The sequence below is a fragment of the Labeo rohita genome, chromosome 9 (genome assembly GCF_022985175.1).
Source record: "Labeo rohita strain BAU-BD-2019 chromosome 9, IGBB_LRoh.1.0, whole genome shotgun sequence".
In the NCBI taxonomy this organism is placed as follows: Eukaryota; Metazoa; Chordata; class Actinopteri; order Cypriniformes; family Cyprinidae; genus Labeo; species Labeo rohita.
Window position 1 is genome coordinate 19076519 of NC_066877.1, and position 26578 is coordinate 19103096.

The following is a 26578-nucleotide window of genomic DNA, read 5'->3' on the forward strand; positions in this document are numbered from 1 at the left end:
GACCACTAGATTGCGCTAAGAGGCCTTAAACATTCACACCATGAGAGACGAAAGCTTGTACAGCTCTGTGATGAAATATCACATAATGGAAAGCTACCACCAGCTTTTCCGCCCAAAATGGCTCACCTCCTTTTATATTGACAGTTAATCATCTGAAAAAGACAACTGTTTACTTGATTTAGGGTTAACTGGAAGTTTAGAAAGAGAAAAGTCTTAAAGGGAAAGTTCACACAAAAATATATATACATGTTCAAATGTTTTGGGATCTGTAAGATTTTTATTGTTGTTTATTGTTGTTGTCCAAACTTTTGACTGGTAGTGTATATATGATTGAACTGCAACGAAAGACAGTGGGGTCTAAAACATAACTGGAGTAAATGATCACAATGTTTCATTTTTGCGTAAACTAAGAGGAGACTGCGGTTTGTTCCTCCTAGTGCCCATGAAACATATCTTTGTATTGACAGTTCTTTTTGTGGTAAGCTAATTTCCATATTTTTCTCTTGAAATAAAGTATGGCATGACAAAAACGTTCAAATAAAAAATAAACTTCAGATGTTGACTTAATGGTGTTGCTAATGCACTCTTAGCTACACATTCAGAACAGTGTTTGTTGTTTGAATCACTGAATTATTGAATGGGCCAGTAGCCTTTCCTATGTATTGGCTCCTTTGAACTCCATGGTGACGTAGAAGCGGGATGGCCGTTTGAAGTGCAGACGTGAGGGCTCTAGCAAAGGGAACCTCAGTTTGAACTGAATATCCTCTCCGAGGTTCATCTCCTTGGAGCGGTCCCAGCTGCCTACTGAGCGGTGACTTTATCTGGCCGCTGTGTTTACGGGGTGCATCAGCGGTGACCCTAGCAGGAGGCAGAGCTAGAGGGCTAGTGTTTATGACCAGGCTATTAGGAGGCATCAGGCTAAAGCTTTGCTTTTCCAAACAGTGTAGGATTGATGAGGGCGGTGGCGCTAAAATATTACCTTAGTCATTCATTGCACAGCCGGGACGCTCATCAGCGGTTGTGAAGAGGCCCACGAGTGTTTACACTAAGCCACAGAGAGAAGGGGGAGAGCTGTCACAGTCTACACCGTTGAGCCTGATCTAATGCACCTCACTGATCCAAAGGGGCATCTGCACTCATGCTTGCTACCTTTGTCTGTACCTTTCATTAGTTTTTCCTCATGTCTGGGATTGGGAAATGGAACCAGTTTTGATTTGCTCTGCTTTTCAGTGGAACTGCAGTGGTGCTGCTGGATCAACACAACCAGTATAGTCCATTTCCAGAAGTAGTATAGTTGAATTTTTGAGTGAGTTGTCCTTATGAATCAGTTATAGTGAATCAAAATCACACAGGACATCCAGTGTTGTTCAGTTCATTCCCATATCAAGGACTCTTATAAACCACTTCTTTCTAATGAGTCGAACACACATACGTACACACACATTGTTTTATATTGCTTAAGATTTGTTACACTTAAAGGGATGTTTCACCCAAAAAACAAAAAATGTCATCATTTACCCTATTAAGTTGTTCAAACTGAAAATAATGCAAAAAAATAAATAAATAAATAGCTGCAAGCAGCGACTACTGGAGTTCAAGCGCTTTAAGGCATTTAAGCACATATGAAAAAGACATTGTTTAGTAAGCGTGTAACCGCCTAAATAACTGATTTAAAAAAATCATTTTTGGCGAATCCTGCTAATTTACCTTAGAAATACTTTTTTTTAACGTTTATGACTGTTGTAGTGCTGATCTCCTTAAAACTTTGCATGCTTGTTTAGAATCACCTGTCGCATGTGCTCAGCAGGTTTCGTGAAGTTTTGAGTTTTCCTTTAGGCTTTATAGGGTAAATTTGGACAGGCCCCTTTTCCAAACGACCCCATTATAGCTTACCAAAGGGTAAATTTTAACTTTTTTTTTTGATAATTAATAATCTAGAGAGTCCAGAGAATTGTACTTCAGTGGTTATTTACAGATTAAGGAAAAAACCTAGGACTAGGTCGCAAAAGTATTTTATTTTTTTTAACACCATCTCATTAATTTAACAAACAATTGATTGACACCAGTGGTTCTAGAGGCAAAGTTGTCCGGAATGAGGAGTTTTGTCACATGATCCGAATATCATGTGTATGTGCCAAAAAAACGCACAATGTACAATTATTTATGCCCTTGAAAAATGAGTTTCGTTCTGATCGTATTCCATTAACCTTGTCTAATAAGTGCTCAAACTTCATCGTCCAATGGCGGACATGTTTTTGAGATGCGCAAACGTCCTTATAGATGCTTATGGTGCATTGGACCAAGACCGTGCACAGCGATTTTCATGTTAATAAGAAAAATGGTTACGTAGTTAGTCATTTTTATTTTTTTTCCCCTTCTTATAGCACCAGCTAGTGGTGCTCTGTGATTTTATTTTATTGTTTTTTTTTTTGTTTTTTTTTCCCTGTGACCTCAGATTGAGCTTTTACACGAGTGTCCTGAGTTTGGCGAAGATATTTCATTCCGTTCAGGAGTTATAGGTGTTTTACCAGAAGTGGCCCCACTGAGTCGAAAGTTCAGCTTTTTTTTTGAAAATTATTGATATTCACTCTCTAGAATCTTTCTGCACTGGTTTGGTTCCTATTGCGTGAAAAACCTAGGACTAGTTCACAAAAGTAGTTTTTTCAGAAAAACCAAAATACCTGAAAATTTTGTGCGTGAGCCAAGGATTCTAATGACATAAGTCTGTGACTGATGGTTTAGGACAGGGGTGTTAAACTCAGTTACTGGTGGGCCGCAGCCCTGCAGAGTTTTGTTCCAACCTTGCTCCAACACACATACTATGCAGTTTTCAGTTAAGCCTGAAGGACTTGATTAGTTGGATCAGGTGTGTTCAATTAGGGTTGCATCTTAACTCTGCAGGGCTGTGGCCCTCCAGGACCGGAGTTCAAATTGTCAGTTTGTGGTCTAAACTTTTTAGTACCGATCGTAGCAGAGGGTGGATTTTAAGAAACAAAAATTTTAAACTGGTCCGAAAAGTACATCATTTGTAACATATATATCCTCAAATCTCCAAACAGCTGCCAATGTCAAACCAAAATATTATATTTAATTTAAACCAGTCAGAAGTAGTTGTTTTTGTAAATGCAATGCAGAACATTTGTGAGAGAATGTAAAAGCACTGACATTGTTTTGAAAAACTATCAGAAAAGTAAGATGGATTACCTGATCCAGGATAGCAAACCATTGGATTCCCAGATCATTCCGATCCAGATTAAGCTTTTTGAACAACTGCCCCTAGTGTTTAAAAATTAACAAACTGGAACTGTTCAGAATTGTATACCAAAAACAATTAATTTTGTTTGTTTTTCCCAACCCTTATAATTTCTATTCCACAGAATGCTGTCTGTTTGGCAGTATAAAATTTGCTCAATTCTCTGAATAACATCTGCAAGAAGTCTGTTTACTTAAATATGGTATTGACCAATCACATACCCTATAGTTTCTCAACCGTAAAAAAGTACCTATTCACAGGCGGTTGAGAGAAAAGAGCAAATTCAACATACAGTCCCTTGCTTATGTGCTTGCAACCCTCTGATTACTGTGGCTGGATTTGGTGCTCTTTTGTTCGACAAGAAGCCCCATATCGCCTGGTTACCACCACTGTAAACACTTACATGTATTTACCCTGAGAAAGGACAAAAGATATAGACATGGAGCTCTGCCATGAGCAGAGATGAATTTATGCTTGAGGAGATAGAAAGCTGAAAGATAGACTGTCACCATAACCAGAAGTAAATGAACACACAGGGAGACCCAGGTTTCTTTTCACACACTGTCCTGACATGAACAAGCTTGACAAAGGCAGGCAAATCAGCGTAACAACACATCTGCAGGGATTAAGTTAGGATTTCATCTTGTCATACAGGAGATAGCGCATTAGACCATGGAATCTTGTCAATGCAATATCTTTTCTTTGTCAGCCGTCCTAAGATGTTCAGTAATACCTCACTTGTTATATCAGATTTGTGGGTATGTAAAGCTTTTGAGCTCTGTGGTTTCCAGACCCTTTATTAGGCATTCATACCTTTCTAAGGCTGCAAATCTGTTAAGTGTGATCTGTAAACATTGGAACATTCTGAAAGAATTTATATTAAAAAAAAATTTTGATTAGAATTCATCTTATCTATTCTGATTCCTTAATTGTCCCGTTAATGATTCTTTTAGTGCTTTTTAATAGTATAAATACTAAACATAATATTTGGGAGAAAAATTAAATTTCATTGCCAAATTATGAGAAAATTTCGATTATAGATATATTTAAAACAGATTTTTAACATCTACATAGGCTTATTGGAAATAAGTGCCTCTGTATAAATTTTGTATGTACGAATCACTGCAGTTTCCAGTTGAAATGAACACTAGAGACAGTAAAACTCTGACTTTTAATTCTTTTTCAGACAAAGTATGATTTACACAGTGCTTTGATTAATGAAGCCTAATTTTCACACTTTTTTTTTTAACAAATGAAGAGCTGCCGATTTATTTATAAATTAAACTGGATGGAACATTTAAAAAGTGAAATCTTTGTCATTTTTGCATAGTACTGTCGTTTAAATCAGCTAGAACAGATTTAATTTAAATCAAAAATATAATGTGATGAAAAGCAGTAATTTTCTCAAAAAGATTAATTGCAAATTTTTGAACATCTCAAATAATTTTTAGTTTAAGTCATAATTTATCTGTCATTGGTATAACAATGCAAAATACATCTTTTCAAGTACTTCTTGAACCTTAGGTGTCCCCAAGTTAACTAGTATTGAAAGTATAATAATAGCGTCCTGCTGTTTTTTCAAAAATGTTGTTTTCAAGTTGTGTTTTATTATTTATTTATTTTTTATTATAGAACTAACTAAAGAACTAACTCATAAAAACCATTGGTTCAGGAATCTGACTACAATGTTCATTGTTTTGAATTCACAAAAAAAAAAAAAAAAAAATCAATCACGTGTCGGCACCGATAGCCTTGTGTCAACATGCAGCGCTGTTGCACTTTGGGCATCCTGTGTTCGAATCCTGTCTCGTGGACCTTTCCTAATCCCGTCCCCCCTCTCTCTCCTACTTCATTTCCTGTCTCACTACTGTCCTATAAATAAAAAGGCAAAAACGCCAAAAATAAATCTTTAACAAAATAAATCAATTTCAAAAAAATATCATGTGAGCAGGGTTGCCAGGTTTTTTACAACAGAACCCACCCAATTGCTACTCAAAACTAGCCCAAAAGTAGCCTGATGGTGTTTTGAGGGGGGTCCCCCATGTTCTGGGGGGTAAAATACACATTTTTGGGCGGGGTTCCCCTGGTAAAATGAGCATTCCAGGGGATAAATGTTACGTTATTGGGGTTGCTTCAACCCGCGGACATGAAAAACAACCCGCAGCAACAGTGTTAAAGTAGCCCAATTCCATGGGAAAACCGCATACTTGGCAACGCTGCATGTGAATAATTTGTTCAGGAATCAAACTACTCTTGTCACACTGTATGATTTTGATTTACTAAAAAGAACCGACTCTTAAGATTTATTTGTGTGGAAATGAATTGGACTACACTGGTTGTACCGGGTGATTTTGATTCCCTAAAAAAGACTTATACAAGTAATTTATTCAGCAGTTAAACTAGGAAACTTCCAGGATTTTTCTCCACATAGTGGACTTCAATGGGGATCAATGGGTTGAAGGTCCAAATTGCAATTTGATGCAGCTTCAAAGGGCTCTAAATGATCCCCTCCAATGAATAAGGCTCTTATGTAGCAAATCGATCGGCCATTTTCTAAAAAAATAAAATAAAATAAAAATGTGTTTACCTTTTAACCACAAATGCTCGACTTCATGCATTACTTAGTCACGTTGGAAAGGTCATGCATGACGTAGGCAGAAGTACCGACCCAGTGTTTACAAAGTGAACAAGCAAAGAAAGTCAAACGCCATTTTCAAAAAAAGGTAAAACAGTGATGTCAGATGGTTTTGAGGTTGGAGGAGAAAAGGAGATTTGAACCGGAATACACAGATGAAGAACAAACCACACGTGACCTTTCTAACGTTATTACCTAATGTGTGAAGTCACGGAAGAGCATCGCAATTTCGTTAGAAAAGACACTTATTCCTTGGCTGGGATCATGTAGAGCCTTTTGAAGCTGCATTGAAACTGCAATTTGGACCTTCAACCCGTTGGCTCCCATTAAAGTCCACTATATGGAGAAAAATCCTGGAGTGTTTTCCTCAAAAAATTTCTTTTCAACTGAAGAAGGAAAGACATGATCATCTTTGAGACATGGAAGATGAGTAAATTAACAAGAAATTTTTATTCCGGAAGCGAACTAATCCTTTAACGCATATATTTCGTAAACCTTAAACAATGTGTGACAGCTCTTGATAAAGTATCATTTTTGACGTCCCTTACGTCAAACACTGAACAAAGCAGCTGTCATCAGCTCTGTTTGTACTAATGACACCTGCTGCACAACTCTTGTCTATTGACCCTTAAGCTTTCCATAAACAAATGAAAAGAGATTTCATCCCCAGCTTAGTAAACATCCCACCCCCTGCCTCCATGCCTCAGTTTAGTCTTAGATTAGCGCCGTAATGATGGCTTGGCCTAATGAGGCCTGAGGGACGAGCTGTGAATGGGCCTGTTTGGAGTACCGCCATGCTTCTCTTCAGCCAGCAATGAGATTATGGCTGTGAATGAGGAAAAATGGAGCTCAACCACAATCCCCAATGCTGAAAACTGAGGTGATATCCAACGAGGCACACATCCATGTGGGCCACATGCATCACACAAACTGTTTTAAATCATATGTGACTTTGTATACATAATATAATACTCCTAAATGCCCCATTATAGCTCAAAACTACCTGGCATACTTTCCTCCCATGTCATAATGCCATAAATTCTCTCTCTCCTGTCTCTGTGTTTGTGGCCTGTACGCCTGTCTCAAATTGCCAACATCTGTCTGACGGGCTGCTAATGATGGACCGCTGAGGAAGCAGAGTGGATGAACTATTAGTGGGCAGGAGTAAAGATGCACTGGTTTCCACTGCCAGACTACTTAATCGATCCAATTTTCCAGCCTTTTGTGGTTTAAAAAAAAGACTGAATCCTGTTCAAGTAGTCAGATATAGTGTGTCCAACAGCACTGTGTATAAATGAATCGATTTTGTGCATCTCCAATGAGGATGATTTCATTAGAAGGATTTGTCTGTTCTGTTTGCTTAGTTGTCAGTGGATATTATGGAGTAACTAGTGGTGTGGCAAAAGATGAGATCAATAACTCCCAGTTTTTCATTTCATTTGCTTCTCGTAACTGCATATCCTCTCTTTCTCCTCATCTCACAGGATGCCTGTTGCTTTACCCGTCCCCTCTTTTCTGGATAATTCTGTGGGCCCTTGAGTTTGTAATGTGAGAGCAGGCGTGGGTGAATGAGAGAGGGAAAGAGCGAGTGTAGGCTCATGGGAGGAGAGAGGTGAAGAGGGCCATAATAGCTAGCCAGATGGAGAGAGAGAGACAGAGCCGCCCCACTTCACCCATAATAAGGGGTAGTGCTTTTAAATGCCTATTTTACAGCCTTTTTCCAATTCAATTGAATTAACCCCTATTTCCAAGCAATTTGGACCCATGTTGTCATGGTTACAGAGCTGGGATGACGGGATACTAGCGTTCCACCTGAAATGGATCTCTGTGTATATGTGTGCAGGCTAATGCGGTTATTTTTTTTTACAGATATGTGCGGGCTTACTTATGACTTGAGGTAATATTCATATGCTTTTCGTGCTAATGTGATTTTTCATGCTGTTTTTGCAGGATCTTTCCGAGAGAATACCTGCTACAGCATGTGCACCTCTACTCACTGGCAGACCTGCAGCAGGTAGTTCAATATCTTTTCTGTCCATTTCAGTATTTCTTTATACACCTTCACAAGTAAGTACGCTCTCACACAGCATCTTTTTTATGCTTATTTCATGCAATGTGGGAAATCTATGAAATTCTGCTAAATAGAGGAAATGCTGTAAAATGTTTTACCATCTGAGCTGAGAGTGCGCAAATTTTTTTTAAGGGGTCATCGGATGCAAAGTTCACTTTTTCATGTTGTTTGAACATTAATGTGTGTTGGCAGTGTATGTACAAATCTACGCTATAATGATAAAAATCCATGCAGTGGTTTTTAATTAATCTGTAAAAATAATATCCTCTTTTTCAAATTGAGCCATTCTCAGAAGCCTGTCACACTGACAGAGGTCACTCCCACAATAGTTGATTGACATGAGCATCTTACCTCAGACCAGCTGTCACAGTCCAGTAACCTCCATTGTTTCAGTTCTTGTTAATTTCACATCACATAGGCATCCTAGCATAGTAACCACATATATTCATCACTCTAACTATGAATATGATCAAATTAAAAGTGTATGCTATCATACCAAAGGTTTTTCTATTATTTTCTTTTGAAATAAATAATTTCTTTCAGCAAGAATGCAAAAAATTGATCAGTAAAAAGGTAACAAATAACCCAAGAAGGTGTCATGGTTTCCACAAGCATAAAGGTTTAGTTCACTTCCAAAATACAAATTTCCTGATAATTTACTCACCCCCATGTCATCAAGATGACATGTCTTTCTTTCTCCAGTTGCAAAGAAATGAAGTTTTTGTGAGGAAAACATTCTAGTTTTTTTCTCCATATAGTGGTCCAAATTTTAGTTTCAGTGCAGCCTTAAAAGGGCTCTGCATGATCCCAGCTGAGGAATATAGGTCTTGTCTAGCAAAATTACTGTTCATTTTCTAAAAAAAAATAATAGTAATAAAAATCTGAAGTCATAGACACGCATCACAGAGCTAGTGCAAGACGAGCATTTAGTTAAAAAGTATATAGAGTTTTTAAATTTGTTTTTAGAAAATTACCCCTCATTTTGCAACCATTGGCCAGTGTTTAAGTTCACTATATGGAGAAAAATCCTGGCATGTTATCCATAAAAAAAAAAAAAAAAAAAAATTGTTTCTTTGCGACTGAATAAAGAGAGACATAAACATCTTGGATGACATGTTTTTATTCTGTAAGTGAACTATTCCTTGTAGCACTGTTTTCAATAACAGTTGTGTTGCTTTGTCATTTAAAACAAAATAAATGTTTTTCTTTTTTTTTACATTTTATTTTGTGCTTTTGACAGCCATAACATTCATACATTTTTGTGTGGCTAATGATCCTTTTCTGGGCCACTGTATGTTCACATTCCTCCTCGTCCCACCTGATTCTGATAAAAGACTTCATCGCATTCACACACACAGACACACACCTGTAGCACACATCATCGCCATGTGGAGTGTCTGTTCAGTGTCATCTGGCAGTGGGAGTTGAGAGGCTGTGAGAGTGAACTGTGTTTTTCACACCCTTCCTCTCACAACCCTGACGTTCAGAGAGTCACAGTAGATCTATGTGCAGCCTCAGTGTCAATGACACATTAACCTCCTGCTTTTCACTTAGCGTTGTAAATCCATCTGTAATGTGGTTAACAGGGTTTCTGCAGGTCTTAAAAAGATCTTACAAAGTCTTCATTTTTCCCTTCCACAGATTATGGCTTTAAAGGGATAGTTCACCCAAAAATGAAAATTCTGTCATTATTTACTCACCCTCATGTTGTTCCAAACCCGTAAGACCTTCGTTCATCCTCAGAACACAAATTAAGAAGTTTTTGACCTTGCATAGACAACAATGCAACTGAAACGTTTTATGGCCCAGAAAGGTAGTAAGGACATCGATTAAAATAGTCCATGTGACATCGGCGGTTCAACCTTAATTTTATGAAGCTACGAGAATACTTTTTCTGTGCAAAGAAAACAACGATAATGACTTTATTCAACAATTTCTTCTCTTCCCTGTCAGTCTTCGACGCAGATTCACAAAAGCACAACACATCCAGCTTTCTGACATGAACCCAGACGTGCTGCACTTTGTTTGCAAGCAGAGGAATGCAAACACATGAATCATGGTTCTCTTGTGAACACACGGTGGAGACTGACACAGAAGAAAATAAATTGTTGAATAAAGTTATTATTTTTGTTTTCTTTGCACACAAAAAGTGTTCTCATAGCCTCATAAAATTAATGTTGAGTCACTGATGTCACATGGACTATTTTAACGATGTCTTTACTATCTTTTTGGGCTATAAAATGCAATTTCAGTTGCATTGCTGTCTATGCAGGATCAGAAAGCTCTTGGATTTCATCAAAAATAACTTCGGCAACAAAGGTCCTACAGGTTTGGAACGACATAAGGGTGAGTAAATAATGACTTAGAATTTTCATTTTTGGGTGAACTATCCCATAAAAAAGGTCTTAAATTCATAGTCATGGCATTAAATGTTGCATGCACTGCAAAACAATATTTTTGTCAGTGTTTTTGTTTTGCTTTCCAGTACAAATATTGAAGCAACTTTTATATTAAGATGCCATTTCTTGAGATGTGGAGTTAATATATGAATTGAGTTTTGAGAAATTAGGTGACTGTATGCTTTAAAATAAGTTCAAGCATCTGTCAATAACATGACATCTTTGATTTAAATTGATTTCTCTGAGCCCATTGGCAGATAATTGTCCTTTTTTTTTTTTTTTTTTTTTTTTTTTTTTAAAATCAGGAGTGCCCCCGCCCTTCTCCTTAGCCCGCTGTAATTGTGCCTGTATTTTTGTCACTCTTCTGTTTCTTAGGAATGACCCTTGCCCTTATTTTTCTGTTGCTCTCAGAACATCTATTCTCCTGTCCCACATCCCCTCTCCCTTCTGTCTCCTGGTGGGAGGCTGGAGTCCCTCTCCACCCCATGTTCCCCCCACCCAGCTAACTAATTACTGCCATTCAGGAGCAACAGGCAGAAAAACAAAGCGTGACAGTCCTGCCTCTGCTTCCATTCCGTTCTATTCTTCCCCAACATCCCATTGCCTGACACTACCTCTCTGACCTTTTTTCACATGTCTTTTACATTCTACATGTCAGTTACAGCTTGTCTTTTTTATTTTATTTCGAAAAATTTATAGTAAATGTACTTATTTTTAATTATTTTTAAGTACTTCAATTAATTCATTCGGTTTATATATATGATTGTATAAAACAAATCAGTGTTTTTTTTTATATATATATATATATATATATATATACAAAACTCCGATAGGGCTCCGATAAACTCAGCATTGAGTCTGCGGGCCTTAAAACAGAGTACAGTGTTACAAACACAGTCTGGGTGTCATAATACTCATTAAAAATGCACAATATTGTTTCTGTTGTATTCTGTTTTTGAACTAGTTATCTTTGTCACAACACTTTGTCTCGTACGTGCATCTTTGAAGTGAAATGGCATGGTTCTCTGTGGTTCTTAAATGCTGTCTGTACTGTCAGTACTTTGTCCCCTCTTGTGCTTCCAATTCATGGCATTCGCCACAAGGCCTTTATGCTCTCTCTCCCCCACTGCCTGTGTAAGGCCCAAATTTGAGGCATTTCCCATTCACGTCACATTACTTTCTCTTTCAGCTTCTTAATTGGCTTACTTTATTAAGGAGCCATTTTCTTTTAGTGTTGCTACTTAATGCCGGTTCCTCCGCAGCTCTGGAATGTTCGCCCTCCGTGTCGAGGTCACTGAATGCTGAACTATCTCCAGCAAGACTCCAAACACTATAGTCTAAAACCAAATGCTCTCTCCATTTAGTTCAAACAATTAGCACAGAGTTTTAAACAGTCTTCTTTTTTTTTCCAAAAATGACCCCGTTGGCCATATTTGTTTGCGTAAGACTTGCCCAGAAGCCAGCTTTGTTTGTCCTCTGTCTTTTGTTTGATATCCCCACTGGAAGAGTAGGAAGAGTTTACCAATTGCACAAGTGCAATGCTAATTGTATGTGTTGCATCGAAGACAACAGCGTTGGTCTTGCCAACAGTATGCACTTCACTGAGCTCAAGTGACAACATTCAGGTCTTCGAAAGTTGCATATCTGAATCTGATGTTCTTCCTTACCAAGAGAAACATCATATTTCAATGTTTACTGTATGCAAAAACCATCATGCTTCTCTGGTCTCTGGTCTACCGTGACCAATACGTTCACATGGTCCACATATATGATGAAACGTCATGCCGTTTCTCTCATGCCCACTCGATACCCTGGTAGGTTGACACTCTCTCACTTCCTCGCACACGCTGGTTGTAATCCTGTTTTGCGAGGCCCTGGCAGGGAGGGTGTTATCCAAACAGAGCTCACACTCTTTTTATCTGTCTAATCTGGGCCCTTTCTCTGCCGTTTAATGGAGCGGGCGAGGACATTAGGGCCAGGGCTGAGGAGGGGATGAAGAAGTAGGCGCTAAACTGTGGTTTTAGGGGATTAAGCTGCTAACGACAAAGCACATGCAAGACAGGAGCAAAAGGTGGGGGATTTGGGGGGAGTTGATTTGGCAGACGTCACCCATGGCCCCCGCAATAGCTAAAGATGCTGTTTTTAGTGAGCTACTTGACTTTGATGCATGTGTTTATTCTGAAGCTCATCAAAAATGAGTTTCAGAATGTTGTAGCGTTTGATGTATCTCTTTTTTTTGTTTTGATAAGCACTCCAGCTGCAAGTTTGTGTGGAGGTTTTACACAAACGTGCAGCTAAGGTTCTTACTGACACAAAAGGGAGACATGATCATGTTCTCAAACTTGATTTGAGATGAGCCAATTATTTCCCATAATTGTTTTTAAACATACTTGTTTAATGAGTAATATTTCTTGTTTTACATTATTATAATGTTTTTGCTACATTTATTTCCAGGTTTAAAATATTAAATGGCAATTGGAATGCAGTGAACGCATATTTAACAAACTATATGAGGCAAATCCAGTAGTAAATGAAAGGAGTAATTACTATTTTTAAAATAGATATGACCAGGTTGTATATAAAAGATGTTGAACTGAACATTCAAGACTCACTCATTTATATTTATTAAAAAGGGGAAAGAAACCAGTTTGTGACTTGTGTAAGAGTGTAAAATTTTAATAGAATGTCCAATTTTAATTGATTTTGACTCACTTCACTAAATTTTTACACTTTAGTTTTTTTTTTAAAGTTCACTCCCGGAATAATTTTGTATAGTGATTGCTTCTTAAGAAAATTTTATATTATTTTAAATGATGTGTTGAAACTATACTGTTTATGTTGCCATGAATATAGCCATTGTTGTTGATATGGTGTAAAAATGTAAATACATTTCCAGGTTTAATTGTTATTATTCTTATATAAGTATAACTTTTTATGTACACTACCAGTGAAAAATTTTTGAAAAATAATGTTTTTTTTTTTAAAGAAGTCTCTTCTGCTCACCAAGCCTGCTTTTATTTGATCCAAAGCACAGCAAAGCAGTAAAATTTAGAAATATTTTTGCAATTTAAAAATAACTCTTTTCTATTTTAATATAATTTAAAATGAAATTTATTCCTGTGATTTCAAAGCCGATTTTTTTTTTTTTTTTTTTTTTTTTTTTTGCATCATTACTATAGTCACATGATGCTTCAGAAATCATTCTAATATTATGATTTGCTGCTCAAAAAATATTTATTATTATTATGTTGAAAACAGATGAGTAGAATTTTTTTTTCAGGTTTCTTTGATGAATAGAAAGTTCAGATGAACAGCATTTATCTGAAGTAGACATCTTTTGTGACATTATCCTACTATACAACTGACCTCCCCGAGGTTTAATTACTGTAACTCTTTTTAAATCAGTTGAACCTGTCTAGCTGTTCATGCATAAATTCACACTTTCACCACTTTGTCAGTAACTCTCTTTAACAGCCCTCTAGCTCTTCACTGTCCCTCCCCATCAAGCCTGGTGTAAGTGTACTCGCTGTTTCACTCACCGTGCCTGCTAAATTATTTAAATCTTTAATTACTCCCTCTGCCAGCATTGATCAAGGGGAGCATATATCATCTTTACCAAAGGACGGCGTGTGCTCACCCCACTGCTTTGATTGGTGGCTTGCAGCGTTTCTTTAATGGCTTGCTATATTACTCCTCCACATGGGAAAAAGGCAGGGTATTGCCTTTAGGCTTCTGTCAGCCCGGTCAGAGAAAAACAGGGGTATCTGAACTGAAAGCTACTTGATGGATGGATGGTTAAGGGCTCTCCTGGTGCCTCTACTGAGAAAGCCTGCCAACAGCATCACCTCTGTGTTTATTGGGCAATGACAGTGACTGCTTTATAGCAGTGTGAGTCTTTCTGCCTTGTGCAGTGCTTTGGTGGAATGTGAGGATTTTTTTTCTAAAAATAAATAATGAAATGTTAAAAAGGGATATAATGAAAATTTTTATTATTTTATTTTTAAAATGCATTTAATTTGATACTAATTTTATTGTTTTATTTTTTCTTTTTCTATATTAATTTTATTTTTTTATATCCTTTTATTTAAATAAACTAGAGATGATTATTATTATTATTATTATTATTATTATTATTATTTGTGAGCATGGTAGGGCTGGGTGTTATGGCATAAAATCTCTCTGTTTTTCAACCTTTTGACTATTTAATATAATTTAAAAATCGTATTTAATATAATTGAAAAATATTTATACTGTATACTCTATTATAAATATTTGTGAGCTTGGTAGGGTTGAGTGTTATGGCATTAAAAATATCTTTCTATTTTTCAACCTTTTAACTATTCAATACAATTTAAATACAATTTTAATATTTATATACTTTGTTATGAATATTATTTGTGAGGATGGTAGGGCTGGGTGTTATGACAAAAATTCTCTCTAATTTTTTTTTTTTTTTACCTTTTGACCATTTAATATAATTTAAAAATCTTCTTTAAATAATCTAAAAATATTTATATACTATATTAAAAATATAATTTGTAAGCATGGTGGGGCTGATTGTTATGGCATTAAGAAAAATCTCTATTTTTTCAATCTTTTGACTATTTAATATAATTTAAAAATCTTATTTAATGTAATCTAAAATTTGCTATAAAACTTTTTTTATTTTACTAATTTTTATTTGTCATTTTTAATTACAGGAGCCTTCTGCTTCAAAAAATCATTTTATTTTATTTTATTTTATTTTATTTTATTTTATTTTATTTTATTTTCAATCTTATATTGTTAATTCCCATACGCTAAAATGTGTTATTATGCACAAATGCAAGAATTTGTGCATAATCACTTTTTGATGTACAACCAAGTTTAAGTACCTAAACATGATCCGGCAACTTTGTCCATGGCTGTAGAGTCTAGATTCCCTGTTCCCACACAAACCTTCCCCTTTTCAACCCATTCTCCCCGTTCACGCTGCGAATGTGTGTGCGCGTGCGCGTCGTTCGTGGGAGACCGCGGTGGTCCTTCCTTTATTCTTTCTTTTCCCCCCCGAGCCCTCGCGTCCCACCCTCCCAAGCTCTCGTCTCTGCTCCACTGTCCCCTGTTCTCCTCCTCCATTCTTTGGCTGGCTCCTTGTGGAAGGGCTGAAGAATGCTGGCAGGCCCTTTAATTGGTGTGCTGCAGTGCTGCCAGGTGTAGCCACTTGTCTCTGCCCCCTTGGTGAATATGCACTGGAGGTCTAGGCCCCTTCCCCTGTCTCATTCAGCTGCCCACAATACGGCTTCTTCAGCGCCCCGCTTTCAAAGACCAGGCCGATTTTTAACTACTCTGGCCGATAAATGGCATTCACATATTATTTTTTGCAAACAGTCTCCCAAAAGGAATTACCCCACCCTCGAGCCATAGCCAACCCCCCACTCTCTAAGCATTCATTAGTTTTCATGTGGATTCCTGATGTGATGTCTTTTTGTACTTGGCTCCTATTGTAGCATGTTCTTAAGTGTTTGTCCAGTCGCTGAAATTCTCAGATAAACTATTAACTGTTAACAGGAGGATTACTGTCTATTTGATAATGGAATTTATTTTTTATTTTTGCACAGACATTTTGAACCTGTTCCTCTCTCATAGCTGTTGAACCCATTTGGTGAAGCCACATTTGATAGCTGAATCGCTTGGGTCACGTTTTACACTTCCCTAGGTTCCTCCCCCATGTTTTTCCATCCCATTTCTCAGCATGTTTAAAGCTTATAGGTTGGCCTGCAGAGAATCAGCACCTGCAAAATGTTCACAGAAAGTTCCATAGACTTCAAATGATCATCTTTCACAAAGTTCTACACGTCCTCTGTTCCTTTGCATTTTTGTTTTGGTAAATTTGCATTAGTTTCTGCCACAAACAAAAGTGTAGCGTATTGTTTAACACATTTTGCCATATTTAAATGCATTCGGCAGAATTTTGACATTCTGTCTTGTAGGGGTGGGCAGTATATTGGTAGAGATTTTGACTACTGCGTTTATCACGATTATCCGCATGTGATAGTGTAAATGTTCAAGTTATTTTAAACCATTCAATCATTTTTTTTAAGAGATAGATCACCCAAAAATGAAAATTACTTCATTAATTACTTATCATTAGTTTATCTTCAGAATACAGATTAAGATATTTTTGATAAAATCCAAGAGCTTTCTGACCCTGCATAGACAGCAATGCGACTGGCATGTTCAAGACCCAGAAAGGTAGTAAGGACATCAATAAAGTAATCCGTGTGACATCAGTGGTTCGTATTATCACAATCATATTGTGATGTATAGTTAACGTGACTCATATTTTAGTCATATCACCCATGTCTAAATTCAACTTTTGTAATGTCGTTCTCTTTCTTGCAGGTCATAGATGGAAAGCTTGCTCCCTTCCTCTCTAAGGTGATCAAGTTTGCCAGTTCTCATGTCTATAGCTGTAGTCTGTGCCGGGAGAAGGGCTTCATCTGTGAGCTTTGCCACACTGGCCAGGTCATCTATCCCTTCCAGGAGAATGCCACCAAAAGGTGAGACCTGTAACCACTGTTTCAATTTTGTCATGTTTGGTTCTATTAAAATGAACTCTGATGCAATTGCTTTGTTAGTGCGGTTTATTTGAGTAAGTGTGAACGCTGCCATCAGAACCCTGGTGCGCACCAAACAGAGACTACTAAAAAGATGGGTCTTGGTGCGCTTCCAAACGAACTCTGGTGTGATTTGAATGAAATATGAATGCAACAAGGACCCAAAACGAAATGAGCAGAGGTCAAATGTGGAGCGACAAGTAGATAAAGTTCCTTTTATGAGCTCTTTGTGAGTTTGCAGGTGGTGAAAATAAAAACATATACATGCAACTAGTGCACGTAGTCCAGCAGAAGATATTAGGTGTATTCGATTTCGTGGCGCTTGGCGAAAATGGCGCGAGCAGAGGTGCCACAGAAGATCATAAAAGTGGCTTATAGGTGTCTTTTCATGTTTAATAAGACTCAGTGGTGGCATGAGTGCATTTAATTACTGAATCATCCATTCATTTGATTTGTTCGAACAGCTGATTCCTTTAGGAATAAAGCAATTGAGTGTCTTTATGAATGGGAAATTGAATTAATAACTCTCTAGATTTGTTTAAAAACGCACGTTCATTCATACACGAAACACCGCTGTGTTTAAACGGAGATGTGCAGCTGCTCAGTTCTGACTCGTTTCAAACTATTTTTGAAGACAAAATAGAGCACAATTAGGCAATAGTGTTATAGTCAAACAATGTAAATCACTTAATATTAATGTCTTGTTTATTTAACTGTTGTATTAAAATCAATATCTCATTTACAAACTCCCTTAAAAGCTGTTACTCATTTCAGATCTCACAAAGTTCCATTATAATCAACGAAGCTCTCTACACTGCACAATGAATCGCTCTCTACACTTTGTTTATGAAAGGATTCATGAGATCTGTCATTACTCAACGTTGCAAAAACACGTAGAAACCTTTGAAGCTCCCCTCAGCGCAAACACAAATATGCTGATCGGGTCAGCTCCTAAATATGCTGATCGACTGGTGCTCCTAAATATTTTTCATAGTCGTACACAGTAGTTTTAAAAGCCTTGATTTTTTTATTCGACTGAAGAAAGAAAGACATGAGCATCATGGATGACATGGGGGTGAGTAAATTATCAGGAAATTTTTATTCTGGATGTAAATTAATCATTTAAAGAAGAAGTCCACTTCCAGAACAACAATTTACAAATAATGTACTCACCCCCTTGTCATCCAAGATGTTTGTGTCTTTCTTTCTCCAGTCGTAAAAAAATTATGTTTTTTGAGGAAAACATTTCAGCATTTTTCTCTATATAATGGACTGATATGGTGCCCCGATTTTGAACTTCCAAAATGCGGTTTAAATGTGGCTTCAAACAATCCCAAATGCGGTTGTAAACGATCCTAGCTGAGAAAGAAGGGTCTAATCTAGCGTAACAATCAGTTATTTTAATAAAAAATAATACAATTTATATACTTTTTAATGTCAAACGCTCGTCTTGTCTTACTCTGCCTGGAGTGTTTTTGTTCCAGTTCATGACAGTTAGGGTATGTCGAAAAACTCCCATCTCATGTTCTCCCTTAACTTCGAAATCGTCCTATATCGCTGTTTTACCTTTTTTTTTGTTAAGGGTGTTTGATCTTCTTTGCATGTTCACTTTGCAAAGACTGAGTCGGAACTTCTGCAGCGATGTAGGATGATTTTGAAATGATTTTTGAAGTTGAGGGAGAAAATACAATTGGGTTTTTTCGACATACCCTAACTGTCTTGAGCCAGAATACACAGAGTTCGGAGAAAGCGAGACAAGATGAGTGTTTGAGATTAAAAAGTATTTAAATTGTACATTTTTAATGAAAATAACCGATCGTTTCGCTAGATAAGACCCTTCTTTCTCGACTGGGATTGTTTACAACCGCATTTGCGATCGTTTGAAGCCGCATTTAAGCTACATTTTGGAAGTTCAAAATCGGGACACCATACCAGTCCATTATATGGAGAAAAATGCAGAAATGTTTTCCTCAAAAAATATAACTTCTGTACGACTGAAGAAAGAAAGACATAATCATCTTGGATGACAATGGGGTGAGTACATTATATGTGAATCTTCTCCTTTAAAGTCTATGAAAGCAGAGATGCTACAATGACCTAAGTACAAGTAACTTCACTTTCTGAGTCAATTTTGCAATTATTTTTTAGTGGATGTATGAAGTCAGTTTCCCTCCAGGACAGGTGTCCTAGCAGAGAAACCACAGGTGTAGTTTATACATGAAAGATTTCCTTCACCAATGATGATAATGATGATGATGGTATTGGTAATCCCACAGCTCTGTACACCGTAAGAGCCAGCTGTCTGTCAAATGGTCCGCAGCTCATTGCTGATGATTGTCCAGCCCCTGTCTCATGTTAGTCACACCCAGCGGGCGGTAGATTGAGGTGTGATGATGCAGTGATAGGCCACCCTGTGTAAGGGGACAGTTAATCCCTGGAGCGTCTCAGCTTTTTTCAGCATGCTGCGTGTTGTCCGCTTATGGCCTGCAGCTGATAAACCACTCTCTGGTCTTCATACCATCAGTGTGACTAGAATCTCTCAGACTCTCCAGCGAAGTGGAGTGCAGTTCCCAGAACAAATGCTGCTGTTTAAACATAGCTACTCACACGGCAACACTGATAAAGCCTCAAAGATTGGTTAGGACTGCTACAGTTAAAGTCCTACATTTTGTGAAATTTTATCTTATTACATATGAATATTACATATGCACATGTGAGCAAAGGACTGAATGCATGAAGAGAATGAACATGTACTTATATAAATCTAATTGCTGTATTACTGTTAGTAGTTACTGATTCACTGTCCATTCAGGTCTGTTTGGGCAGTTTGAGCGTGTTTGTTAGTACAGCTAGATCCAGGTGTTGTACTAACTGCTTCATTGTTTAGTTTTTCCAGAATGTTATGGGTGTGTTTGTGTGCACTTCATGTTGTATCTGTAACAGTACATGCTCGATAGGGCACAAGCGTGTGGTCATAAGAGCAGAAGGTGTCTCCACACCCCACCGTAAATCCATAAATTCCACAAACCACCACCACACCTCTCTGATGAGCAAGTAAACCATAGCCCGTATGGCTTTGGATCCTTACTGTTGGAAAGAATTATTTATTTATAGTGACTGATTTAAAATAGACATCCTGTCAGCTAGTATTATCTTGTTAGCATGCTTTAGGTTTTATTCATGTTGGGCGTGCTTCAGATTGTAAGACGTTTTCAGTTCTAGTCGTTTGTTTAACTGATAGGTCACTATAAAGAGGAAGTCATATTAAGAGTTTTTTAAATTGTAATCAAAAACAAGGCTTTTCTGATGCTTTTGTACGAAGTGTAGACCGTTTTCAGGAATAGACCACCAGTTGTACTTCTGGTTAGGATGGCACAACTTCTTGGCCAACAGTGATCTTGGGTTTCAGCCTTGGCTTGGCAGCCCAAAAACTTTAACCACTGGGCTACTACCGCCCATGATGGTGCACCCAAAGAAGTCGTTGCTCTTTAGAGGACTGAGCTCCTAAATGTTCTAGTAAAGAAGAAGTTTTATATAGACTGGGAACTTTTTTTAGCCCGCATATATATATATATAGTGCTGTTCAAAAGTTTGGGACCAGTACGATTTTTTTTAATGCTCATCAAGGCTGCATTTATTCGATCAAAAATACAGAAAAAAAAAATAATTTTATGAAATATTATTGCAATTTAAAATAAGAGTTTTCTATTTTAATATACTTAAAAATGTAATTTATTCCTGTGATGCAAAGCTGAATTTTCATCACTATTACTCCAGTCTTCAGTGCCAAATGATCCTTCAGAAATCATTCTAATATGCTGGTGATCAATCAACAATGGAAACCGTTGTGCTGCTTAATATTTTTTTGGAAATGTGATATTTTTTTCCAAGATTCTTTGATGAATAAAAAGTTAACAAGTACAGTGTTTATTCAAAATATAAATTTTTGTGTTACAGTATACATTACTATTCAAAAGTTTGGGGTCAGCACATTTTTTTTTTTTTTTTTTTTTTTCCTTAAGAAATATTTTTGTTCAGCAAGGATGTTAAATGGATAAAAAGTGATAGTAAAGACTTCTATTTTGAATAAATGCTGTTCTTTTAATTTTTTTATGCATCAGAGAAACAGAAAAAAGTATCACAGGTTCCAAAAAATATTAAGCAACGTTGTATTCAATGATGAAAATTCAGCACTGTGTGACAGAAATAAGTAAAAGTTTTAAAGTATATTAAAATAAAAAACAAATTTATAAATAAATTAAAAACCAATATTAGAAATTGCAATTATATTATATAATATAATATAATGTAATGTAATGTAGTGTAATGTAATTTTAAATTGTAAAAATATTTAGCAGTGTTGCTGCTTTTACTGTATTTTGAGCAAATAAATGCAGTGCGCAAATGAGACAATTCTTTCGAACATAAAAAAAATGTACTGGTTATATGTAATCCTGGACCACAAAACCAGTCATAAGGCTCAATTTTTTTTTAAATTGAGATTTATACTTCATATTTATACTGAATAAATAAGCTTTCCATTGATGTATGGTTTGTTAGAATAGGTCAAGATTTGGCTGAGATACAACTATTTGAAGATCTAGAATCTGAGGGTGCAAAAAAATATAAATATTGAGAAAATCACCTTTAAAGTTGTCCAAATGAAGTTCTTAGCATTTCATCTTACTAATCAAAAATTTTGGATATATTTACGCTAGGAAATTTACAAAATATCTTCATGGAACATGATCTTTACTTAATATCCTAATGATTTTTGACATAAAAGAAAAATCTATAATTTTGACCCATACAATGTATTGGCCATTGCTGCAAATATACCCATGCTACTTACAGTATGACTGGTTTTGTGGTCCAGGGTTTTGCATAATTTGCCAAAACTCATAATTGCATGAAAGTGATCCTTCTTGAGCCAAAAAAAAAAAAAAAAAAAAAAAAAAAAAAAAATTATACATTTGTATACATTTTAAGCTCCTCATTTAGTAAGGAAATTTTTTAATTAACCACTGATTACAATTAACTTAATTCACCAGATGGGGAAATTTAGAGGGGTAGACTTTTCCACAGCACTGTTTTGAGTGTCAGTGAATGTTTAGATCAACCATCGGTTCTCTTCTATGCAGGTGCGAGGGCTGCGGTGCCGTCTTCCATGCCGAGTGCCGTATGCGAGCCCAGCCGTGCCCTCGATGTGTGCGCAGAGAACTACACAAGAAGCCGGCGTCGTTCTGGAAGAGGCACGGCCCTCACGACAGCCCGGATGATGAGGTGCTGGACTGCTTCGAGCTGGACACCTGAGCCGGTTTACTGAGAGCTGTGCTGAGCACACTGCACTAACGAAGTCCAAGTGTTGCCGTATCTGACAAGGACAAGATTCCGTGCTCCCTCGGTTGGAAGTGCTCCGTGAAAACCGAGAAACAGAGGCGTTTTTGTTTTGTTTTTTTTACCTTCTCCCTCACCTGAGAGAGATGGGCACAGAGACAATAATCCAGCTCCCGAAGAGCAGAGGCTTCATAATGATACCAATTTACCCTTCCCTTTCATCTACCAAATAACAGCCAGGGCCAACCGACAAATACAGGCAAAGTACGCTCACACACTTGCACATAAACACACTCTCACTGACAGATGTAAAATAATGCACTTTCTGGCAGACTCACAATCCAAGAGCGATGATTCAAACCAATTTCTGGACACAAATAGAGCTTCTAATCCATTAATGGTTCAGTGAAAATGAACGCTGCAAGAGGTCAGTCTGGCCTCTCCGTTCCGTTTCCCTCCACGCCGTAGTTAACCTACAATGCCCAAGACCCTTGATCTCAAGCAAGGCTGAACATGAAGATAAACATCCTTAGAACAAAAATAGCTTTTCTGTTTCACGTTTGCATTTTTGCACTACATTTATGATTTGTCGCTACATTTCTGTGTTCGTTGCACTTTTACTCAAAGCATGTTGCCATGTCCGATGGTTTGAGTTGGGGGTGTACTGTGAAGAAAGATGGTGTCTCGTCCCGCCCAGATGGAGTTTAAAAAGTTTGACTGTTTATCAACACTCAATGGCACTGCCTATAAGCAGCTGAACCACGTTGTTCTTGCTAACCGCCTGGTCTATGATTACAAACTACCCTGGGCCACCAAGCCCTGAAATTACAGTCTAGAGTTCCAGGGCTTTGTTTAGCATTCATGCGTCTTTTTAACAAGAAACGTAAAGCGAACCCGCCGTGGACAAGCTCATAATTCATGTCCGTCCAACCTCTGCTTTGGATCCTCGCTGCCTCTCTACGTTCATACTGCGTTTTCTTGCTACTTGAACTTAGCATTGGCAATAAAGTCACTTCTTTTGCTTTCGCTGCCTTATTTGACTTCCCATTCTTCGGCCAGACCGGTCTTTCTCCAGTTGGACGATATGGACACAAAAAATGACTTTTTATTTTTTTTTTTTTTACTAGAAAACCCCTGTTGTAAACGTAGCAAGCTGACTGACATTTTAAGATGTTTGATGAATCCCGAGTATCGCTGTTCTCACATTTTCTTTTGTTCTTCAGTTGTTTTCCCTTCTATAAGCGTACAGAAAATAGCAGCAGGCATCTCTTCCTGGACACCTCACCAGCAAACAGAAGCTTCAGATATAAATCACATTATAAAACGCATCAAAAACTACCTGCACATTCAAAAAAACTGTTACTGGTTATACTGGACCTGAAAAGTTCTGGCTGGAGCTGTACGCTTGATGTTTGAAACTACGAGAAACCGTCTGCTGAGATTTAGTTTGTTACTGGCCGACAGCGTCACTTATTGAACTCTTTGAGATGGGACTAGGTCAACTTACATATCATTTGCTACCATGTTAAATTTTGTTTTATGAGGAAATGTGTTAAAGGGATAGTTCACCCAAAAATGAAAATTCTGTCATTAATTACTCAGCCTTATGTCGTTCCAAACCCGTAAGATCTTCGTTCATCTTTGGAACACAAATTAAGATATTTTTGATGAAATACGAAAGGTTTCTGACCCTCCATAAACAGCAAGAGTCCTTCCACAGTCAAGTTCCAGAAAGGTACCAAGAGCATCAACAAAATAGTCGATGTGACATCAATAGTTCAACCATAATTTTACGAAGCTTCAACAATACGTTTTGTTCGCAAAAATCAAAAACATCTTAATTTGTGTTCCAAATATGAATGAAGGTCTTACAGGTTTAAAACGATATGAGGGAGTGTAATTAATAACAGAATTTTCTTTTTTGGGTGAACTCTTTAATTTCATTGAGCTTATGTTTGCACCAAGAAGTTTACTTCGAAATGAGATTCAGTCTTAGTTTACGTATGGTTAGTATGTGTGTGAGGAAAATGTAGATGGATGGATGGATGATTATGATAGTTGTTCAGAACATTTGGTTGTATTTATTGAATATGTGTCTTTTTGCCTGCCTTAAATTAAAAGCCAATGCATCAGCCTGTTGATGTTCTTCGATTAGCAAGCTATAGTCACTCGAAAAAGTTTCAGTATTTATTAGTCTAACCAGAATATCAGGCTATAGAATATATCGTAATATAATCACTTGGTGTTTTCGTTTTTTGATGCGAAGACCTTACTTACCTTATTAATAATTAAAAAAAAAAGGATTCTCCCCGGAATCTGGCGATTTCTTGTTTTTTCCAACCTGATCTTATGGCAATTCGTATTTATATGACGAGGTGGCTAATTCATATGAATTCGTAAGACCTCACTTGTACGAATTTGTAAATTCGTATAAATTCATTAGAATTGGGGTGTAGACAAACCATACAAAATTGTACGTGTGAGGTCGTACGAATTCATACAGATTGGCCACTTTTTTGAAATGTATGTACGAATTGGTTGTGAGATAGCGTTGGTTTTCCGATACACTGTAAAAAAAAAAAACTACTTAAAGTCTTTGTGCTGTTTTAAAATTTTAAGTTTACTCAACTCAAATATCCACGTTTTCATGTAGTACAACTTAACATTTCATGTTGACTAAACGTAAAATATTAAGGCAGCATGAACACTTACTTTTTTTAAGTTGAAACAACTTTTACAGTGTATGAGAGCTCGTCATTTTACCATTTTAAGCTTGAATTGAGGTAAATGCACCATGTTTTACTTGATACTATAAAATGGTGTATTTGCAATTGGTTTGCTTTGAAAGTTTTGTGTGTCATGTTACATTATTCGCACTGTTCTTTAAAATCAGGGATTCTTAACACTGAATAATGGTCATGGAGCGACGAACAAAAAGGGAACTCAGTGGTTGTGTTTTTTGGTGAATATCTTTTCTTTCAGTACACCAAATCGGTCTTTAATTTTCATATTTGCTGTAATGATGTAATGGAAGTTTCTTTTTTTTGCCCTCATGTTGTATATTTACATATCGGTTTTGTTTCAGAACTATTTATTGTATTTATATTCTTCACTGTAATTTCTGTATCAGTTTCTGGGTTTTCCCTTTGCTTTCTTGTATTCTGCAAACTCTTCATTACAGACAACCTCTTATGCAACTACAAATATTTGTGTTTCAGTACTGGTGCGGGTTTCTTCCAGTTTTTCCTCTTCTTTTCTTTTCCTTTCCTTTCCTTTTTTTTTTTTTTTTTTTTTTTTTTTTTACCACTGTTGCCAATAAAATAAATTGCTTAACACATTCTGCTCTTTTGTGATGGCATCATCTGATTTGATTTTAGGATTTTGCTAAGCAATTTCAATTCTTCTCGGATAATTTTTTTTTTGGTCGGAATCCAAGGTGGAAGCAGTGGAACAAATGCATCATGGCCGTGGCTGTGGTTGTGGTGTTCTCTTTTGGGTCCAGGCGCACCGGAGTGGGTCCAAGCACTGACTCATGAGCTAATCCCAAATTAAAAACCACACGCTTGTATCTGGTTCTGTCTGGAGTTGTCCCAATAACCACTGGACCTGTTAGAGACCACAGCATGAGGCTTCTAATTTTTTGCACTGTGGTACCGACGTATAAACATTTGAAATTCAGTCTAGTGATATCATGATTCTATTGAGAACTGTTACCATGGAGGTATTTTCTTCATCTTCAAGGCATTTTAAATATTTGTCCAATCTATCCAGAGCTCAGCCGTAAGGATGGTCCGCTGGCCCAGGGCCAGTGCGAGTGAGCTTCGGACCAGTTCACTGAAAAATGCTGGGTTTACACTGAAAATGTCACATTTGTTGATCTGGTGGATAACCTTATTCTTTAATGCTGAAGGATGAGACTTCCGGTTCATTATCCGCTAAAGGGAAATAATAAAATTGCACTACAAACCATTATGTTCATAATTAAGATAATACATAAAAAATAATACGGTAAGATACATTTATTTGCAATATCAAGCAGCAAAATGAGCTAAAAATAGATAGATGCAATGAGACTGGAAGCCAGACCCATAAAATATAGAAATGGCCGCGCCCGCTCTAACGAGAAAAAATAAGGTGGAAATAAGGTTTGGTTTTCTGTGGTTAGAGCACTGACATACAGTGCAACTGCACTTTTGGCGACCTGAGTTCGAGTCCCAACTCGGGGTCCTTTGCCAATTCCATTCCCAACTCTCCACCCCACACTTTCCTGTCATTCTCTACTGTCCT

At 37.1% G+C, this 26578-nt stretch overlaps 1 protein-coding gene across 4 annotated transcripts in view; it reads left to right on the forward strand.

Annotated features, from left to right (window-relative positions):
- The window catches only part of plekhm3 (pleckstrin homology domain containing, family M, member 3), a 53865-nt gene extending 28886 nt beyond the window's left edge, over nt 1-24979 (forward strand). For 3 of the 4 annotated variants that reach the window (XM_051119384.1, XM_051119382.1, XM_051119385.1), the window contains exons 6-8: nt 7839-7902; nt 16740-16897; nt 22096-24979. In XM_051119384.1, coding sequence (XP_050975341.1) covers nt 7839-7902; nt 16740-16897; nt 22096-22267 — 394 coding nt within the window. In that variant the 3' untranslated portion in view covers nt 22268-24979. The remainder of the gene's footprint in view (nt 1-7838; nt 7903-16739; nt 16898-22095) is intronic. The other variant, XR_007828440.1, reaches the window with a different exon arrangement.
- The last annotated feature ends 1599 nt before the right edge of the window (nt 24980-26578 follow it).